The following is a 6,757-nucleotide window of genomic DNA, read 5'->3' on the forward strand; positions in this document are numbered from 1 at the left end:
TCGAAGTTAATGACGAAACCAAACTACGCGTAAAACCACTTTAAATAAACTACATCTCACGTAAAGTTTACGTTTTGTTTAGCAGCTTCCTGTTAGCTTTAGCAACACCTGGTTAGCTTAGCTAGCTTAGCCGGTAGCTAACAAGACTTGTTCGACCTTGAATTAAGTCAATACGATCAAATAGTGTTTAAAGCTCTTAGTTTTTAACCCGGTTGGTGTTTAATTATATATTATAATAAAGAATTATCATCAAAATGAGGCTGAAACGATAAAAGCGTTTCAACTTCTCATCTTCATCATGTTCAGAGATACACAGACTTCCGGTCTGAGCCCTTCAGAATAAAAGTAGTCCAAAATGTATCTACTTATTTGTTTGGATAGATAGATATGTTAAGTTATTCTTCTATAATGATAATAACAAAAGATATCATTATTACTATTACATATGACTGTGGTTGTTGTTATCGAAACAAGATTGTCAATTTAGTATTGAAACTTCAGAAGTTTAATAAAACTTTACATATATTCGTGAATAACTCTGCATAGAAAGTGTAAAGAAAAGGGGCCTGGTCTCTCGAGAACCTGAAACAGGTTGACCTGGTTATAAAACTACAAAAAATTAGTTTTTTTTCTTACGTCTGGAAATCGCAAGGAACCAAGGGCCTGGTATAAAAAATAAAATGTGAAGCATGTGTGACCTCTTTGTGCACATCGTGAAATAATCGTACAGATTGTGTAGCCTGCTGGAAATGTTGGGAAAAGGAAGGTATATGCTTGAACATGCACTGTGAACATGGCCTCAAAAATCCACGCATTCTGCTTGAAAATGTCCAGGTCTGCAGCTTTTATTCTCTATCAAACTTTATATAAGGACAGCTTTTATGTGCCTTCTCTTTATTTCTAATAAACTGTTTATGAAAGTTAACAAACTGTCTGATAAACAGCGCTTTAATAAATCCTCATGAAGGTTGTGATGTGTTGATTCAACTGTAAGATCATTTAGGAGGCTGCAGTTTGTGGTGCTGTCAAACTTCGAGGGTAAGTTTTTGTTATTTAAATGTCACTCTCTAAAGCAGACTCATTATAATATAAAGAAATGGCCAAACAATGCAACGCATTCATAACAATTCAGTTTATTATTTTTAGACTGCAGTGGGTGGTGAATCTCATGTCATGCTATGGTTTCCTGATCCTTTCGTCATACGGTGCGCTGACAGAAAATTAAGAAGCCTGAGCAAAGAGCTGCATGGTCTACACAACGCAGAGAGCAGCTGCACGGTGATAACGCAGCAGCGCAACAATCTCAGGTGTTGCTTTCTACATTTGGAGATCAGACTCAACAACTAGGTAAGTGACTTTGTTTTTTTTTTTATGTCAAAATCCTTTGTTTATTGCTCTATTTAGTCTGGGTTTAGTTTTCACAACACGTTTACCTTCTTAGAAGCAGCTCCTGCAATGAAGGGGAGAGTCACAGAGGTTTAACATCTGTTGTGTCACGGGTTGTCCCTAGGGTGGGGCAGTGCAAAATAGAGCGTAAAACAGGCACCATCAGACAGTATAAATGAAAAATAAAGGTTTATTGGTCCGTCCCACTGGCAGTTCCTTTAACTGAAAAAATACAAAATACAAAAAAGGCCATGAATAAACATAAAGCGTCCCAGATGAGAAAGTGGTTTCTTCACCAAACAAAAGTAATCCAACCCTGCAAGGTCCTCAGTAGCTGTTCCTCCATGTAGGCGTCCTCTCTCCTACTCCAGGCCCAACTCTCCTCTTGTGGTGCTCTCCCCTCTGCCCTTTATGCAGTTTCCCAGCCCTGCCTCAATTAGGGGCCTTAAGCACCTGCAGCTGGGTGCACGATGAGGCAGTCTGGGAGCTGTAGTCTCTAGCCCGGCGGCCATTTTGGGTTGTGGGCACTGATCCTGGGTGAGGATGTAGCGCCCCTCCACAACCTGTCCCCTTGTGATGCCACACATCTAATATAAAAGCAGTAAGATAAAAACATCTATTGTCTCACAAACACCGTTAGAGGAAGTGTTGCCTTTATTTGTGTTATTTGTGACTGATTCGATGAGTAAAAGATTAGTTTCCAATGTTGTGTGAAACTAAAAGTGGAAAAACTCTGAATGGAAACATGTTTGTGTTGCTACAGTTACAGAGGACGGTGTGCGAGGCAGCAGCGTGAATGAAAACCAACTTACACGTTCATTTGACTTCTTTCACAGACACACAAACAAACCCCCTCAATCGTTCATCATGAACGTGACAGACGGCTGCAGCCTCCCCTCAGAGGAGTATCAGTACTACCTCTTCCCAGTTGTCTACATCCTGGCGTTAGTCGTGGGTCTACCTGGAAATCTGGCTGCTCTCTTCGTCTACACCTTCAGGATCACCCCTCGCACAGCCTTCAGCGTGTTCATCAGCAACCTGGCCCTGGCGGACATCGTCATCCTCTGCACTCTGCCCTTCAGGATCCACTACCACCTCAACAGAAACAACTGGGTGTTTGGGGACGTCGCCTGCCGCATCACTGGGGTCCTGTTCTACTCCAACATCTACATGAGCATCTGTTTCATGACTTGTATCTGTGTGGACCGCTACATGGCCACGGTGCATCCTCACGTCTACCTGAGGCAGCGGAGGCCCTGGCGCTCTCTGGCCGTGAGCGTGGCGCTCTGGTGCGTCGCTGGAGTGGCGATGCTGGTCTTCGTCCTCCGGGGGCCTCTGGAAACCAACGTCAACCAATCTGGAAGCCACAGTTGTTTCGACAACTTCTCCAAGCACGAGTGGGAGACGCGTCTGGTGGTGTACAGCCTGCTGATCCTGATCTTCGGCTCCCTGCTGCCCACCGTGATCATCCTGGTGTGTTACCCGCTGGCTGTGAGGCGCATCTCCATGATCAGGACTAACACAGCCAAAAGAGCCTTGAGGGTCATTTACACCATCCTGGCCATCACACTGCTCTGCTTCCTGCCCAACCACGTGGTGTCTCTGCTGCACCTCCTGATACGCATGGATGTCATCAAGAGCTGCTCCGCCACCAACCTCATCTTTGACGCCAAGCTGGTCACCATGGCCCTCTTCACCCTCAACACGTGCCTGGACCCCGTGCTGTACTATGTCACCACCAGCCACTGCAAATGGAGGCGCTGGAAGATGACATGGCTGTGTGGACAAGTGCAGAGGAGCAGAGGTGTTTATACGATTTCAGTGGACTGAAAGAACTGAACCTGTAGATATATAATGTAAATATAACTCTGCTTCCTTGTCTATATATGGAACTGGAGACTTTTATATAAAAGTGTTTATTGAAATTGTCATTTTACATCAAAATAAAGGGACGGATCGAAAACAGGGATCTGATTTTCTGTATCTTGTGCGGTTGTGTCTTGTAATGAGTCTACAGCAAGCAGACGTTAAGAATCAACATTTCTCATGTTAAAGCAATGTTATTTTATATTTTACAAACTTAAAACAGAAGAAATAGACCCTTGCAACGATTTAGGCTTTTGAACAAGTTATTGTATTTTTCCTATTTCTTTTAAGTTCATTAAATAAAAGCGACAGCACAGTAACATTTGTAGCATCTTCATTTTAATGTCCATTCACTACAGGGTTTTACTGATATTAAGTATCTAGTGTAAGTGTAATAACTCCACAGCTTCACCTGTGTGGGGGGGACTGGCTGCACAGTCAGGACAAATCCAGTCACCTTCAGGGCCCGTGGTTAATGAAGGTGTGAGGCAGCCCATGTGATACCTGTCAATCAACAGTACGACCTCTGTTTTATGATGAAATAACTTCAACAAATGTAGAAAACTTTTTTATTTCCTTCCGCTCCAATACTGTGACTGCAGGATGAGACCTGGTGATTGAAAACGTGAAGTACCGGAGGATTTACTCTTGTACTAAATATAACGTTACTGCTATGACTGAACACTGATGTACTGTTCTTCAAAGTGCGTTGAATCATGTCAAATTAAAACTCTGCTGCGACCCTGAACACCACATATGAATAATAACTTCGAGTTAATGACGAAACCAAACTACGCGTAAAACCGCTTTAAATAAACCACATCTCACGTAAAGTTTACGTTTTGTTTAGCAGCTTCCTTTTAGCTTTAGCAACACCTGGTTAGCTTAGCTAGCTTAGCCGGTAGCTAACAAGATTAGTTCGACCTTGACTTAAGTCAATACGATAAAATAGTGTTTACATCTTAGTTTTTAACCCGGTTAGTGTTTAATTATATATTATAATAAAGAATAATCATCAAAATGAGGCTGAAACGATAAAAGCGTTTCAACTTCTCATCTTCATCATGTTCAGAGATACACACAGAGACTTCCGGTCTGAGCCCTTCAGAATAAAAGTAGTCCGAAAATTTATTTATTTATTTGTTTTGATAGATAGATAGACAGACAGACAGATAGATAGACAGATAGATATGTTATGTTAAGTTATTCTTCTATAATGATAATAATAACAAAAGATATCATTATTACTATTACATATGACTGTGGTTTTTGTTATCAAAACAAGATTGTCAAAATTTAGTGTTGAAACTTCATAAGTTTAATAAAACTTTACATATATTCGTGAATAACTCTGCATAGAAAGTGTAAAGAACAGGGGCCTGGTCTCTCGAGAACCTGAAACAGGTTGACCTGGTTATAAAACTACAAAAAATTAGTTTTTTCTTACGTCTGGAAATCTCAAGGATCCAAGGGCCTGGAATAAAAAATGAAAGTTAACAAACACTGTCTGAATACAGCCCTGTAGTAAATCCTCATGAAGGTTGTTATGTTGTGTTGATTCAACTAAAGATCATTTAGGAGGCTGCAGTTTGTGGAGGTGTCAAACTTCGAGGGGAAGTTTGTGTTATTTAAACGTCACTCTCTAAAGCAGACTCATTATAATATAAACAAATGGCCAAACAATGCAACGCATTCATAATAATTCAGTTTATTATTTTTAGACTGCAGTGGGTGGTGAATCTCATGTCATGCTATGGTTTCCTGCTCCACTCGTCATACGGTGCGCTGACAGAAAATTAAGAAGCCTGAGCAAAGAGCTGCATGGTCTACACAACGCAGAGAGCAGCTGCACGGTGATAACGCAGCAGCGCAACAATCTCAGGTGTTGCTTTCTACATTTGGAGATCAGACTCTCAACAACTAGGTAAGTGACTTTGTTTTTATGTCAAAATCCTTTGTTTATTGCTCTATTTAGTCTGGGTTTAGTTTTCACAACACGTTTACCTTCTTAGAAGCAGCTCCTGCAATGAAGGGGAGAGTCACAGAGGTTTAACATCTAATATAAAAGCAGTAAGATAAAATGTCTATTGTCTCACAAACACAGTTAGAGGAAGTGTTGCCTTTATTTGTGTTATTTGTGACTGATTCGATGAGTAAAAGATTAGTTTCCAATGTTGTGTGAAAATAAAAGCGGAAAAACTCGGAATGGAAACATGTTTGTGATGCTACAGTTACAGAGGACGGTGTGCGCAGCAGCGTGAATGAAACCAACTTACACGTTCATTTGACTTCTTTCACAGCCACACAAACAAACCCCCTCAATCGTTCATCATGAACGTGACAGACGGCTGCAGCCTCCCCTCAGAGGAGTATCAGTACTACCTCTTCCCAGTTGTCTACATCCTGGCGTTAGTCGTGGGTCTACCTGGAAATCTGGCTGCTCTCTTCGTCTACACCTTCAAGATCACCCCTCGCACAGCCTTCAGCGTGTTCATCAGCAACCTGGCCCTGGCGGACATCGTCATCCTCTGCACTCTGCCCTTCAGGATCCACTACCACCTCAACAGAAACAACTGGGTGTTTGGGGACGTCGCCTGCCGCATCACTGGGGTCCTGTTCTTCTCCAACATCTACATGAGCATCTGTTTCATGACTTGTATCTGTGTGGACCGCTACATGGCCACGGTGCATCCTCATGCCTACCTGAGAGGGCGGAGGCCCTGGCGCTCTCTGGCCGTGAGCGTGGCGCTCTGGTGCATCGCTGGAGTGGCGATGCTGGTCTTCGTCCTCCGGGGGCCTCTGGAAACCAAAGCCAACCAATCTGGAAGCCACAGTTGTTTCGAGAACTTATCCAAGCACGAGTGGAACACGCGTCTGGCGGCGTACAGCCTGCTGATCATGATCTTCGGCTCCCTGCTGCCCTCCATCATCATCCTGGTGTGTTACCCGCTGGCTGTGAGGCGCATCTCCAAGATCAGGACTAACACAGCCCAAAGAGCCGTGAGGGTCATTTACACCATCATGGCCATCACGCTGCTCTGCTTCCTGCCCAACCATGTGGCGAATCTGCTGCACCTCCTGCGACGCATGGATTTCATCAAGAGCTGCTCCGCCGCCAACCGCATCAACGACGCCAAGCGGGTCACCATGGCCCTCGTCACCCTCAACACGTGCCTGGACCCCGTGCTGTACTATGTCACCACCAGCCACTGCAAATGGAGGCGCTGGAAGATGACATGGCTGTGTGGACGAGTGGAGAGGAGCAGAGGTGTTTTTACAATTGCAGTGGACCAAGAGAACTGAACCTGCAGATATATAATTAAAATATAACTCTGCTTCCTTGTCTATATATGGAACTGGAGACTTTTATATAAAAGTGTTTATTAAAATTGTCATTTTACATCAAAATAAAGGGACGGATCGAAAACAGGGATCTGATTTTCTGTATCTTGTGCGGTTGTGTCTTGTAATGAGAGACAGACAGACACAGACAGACAGACAGACA

At 43.2% G+C, this 6,757-nt stretch overlaps 2 protein-coding genes and 1 pseudogene across 2 annotated transcripts; all 3 read left to right on the forward strand.

Moving 5' to 3' along the window:
- LOC118111300 overlaps nt 1–1,860 on the forward strand; it is a 13,280-nt pseudogene extending 11,420 nt beyond the window's left edge.
- Nucleotides 1,230–3,349, forward strand: LOC118110459 (lysophosphatidic acid receptor 6-like). Its single transcript, XM_047340232.1, has 2 exons — nt 1,230–1,347; nt 2,150–3,349. Exon 2 carries the CDS (start codon nt 2,254–2,256, stop codon nt 3,214–3,216), a length of 963 nt encoding a protein of 320 aa, XP_047196188.1. The 5' UTR covers nt 1,230–1,347; nt 2,150–2,253; the 3' UTR covers nt 3,217–3,349.
- Nucleotides 3,350–5,559: 2,210 nt separating this feature from the next.
- On the forward strand, nt 5,560–6,663 carry LOC118110458 (lysophosphatidic acid receptor 6-like). Its single transcript, XM_035158209.2, has one exon. The coding sequence runs from the start codon at nt 5,584–5,586 to the stop codon at nt 6,553–6,555; it is 972 nt and encodes a 323-aa protein (XP_035014100.2). The 5' UTR covers nt 5,560–5,583; the 3' UTR covers nt 6,556–6,663.
- Nucleotides 6,664–6,757: the final 94 nt, after the last annotated feature.

This window comes from Hippoglossus stenolepis, chromosome 6 (genome assembly GCF_022539355.2).
Source record: "Hippoglossus stenolepis isolate QCI-W04-F060 chromosome 6, HSTE1.2, whole genome shotgun sequence".
Taxonomy (NCBI): domain Eukaryota; kingdom Metazoa; phylum Chordata; class Actinopteri; order Pleuronectiformes; family Pleuronectidae; genus Hippoglossus; species Hippoglossus stenolepis.

Coding starts and splice junctions, on each gene's coding strand:
- LOC118110459 (XM_047340232.1), top strand. CDS start 2,254: ATGAACGTGACAGACGGCTGCAGCCTCCCCTCAGAGGAGTATCAGTAC.
- LOC118110458 (XM_035158209.2), top strand. CDS start 5,584: ATGAACGTGACAGACGGCTGCAGCCTCCCCTCAGAGGAGTATCAGTAC.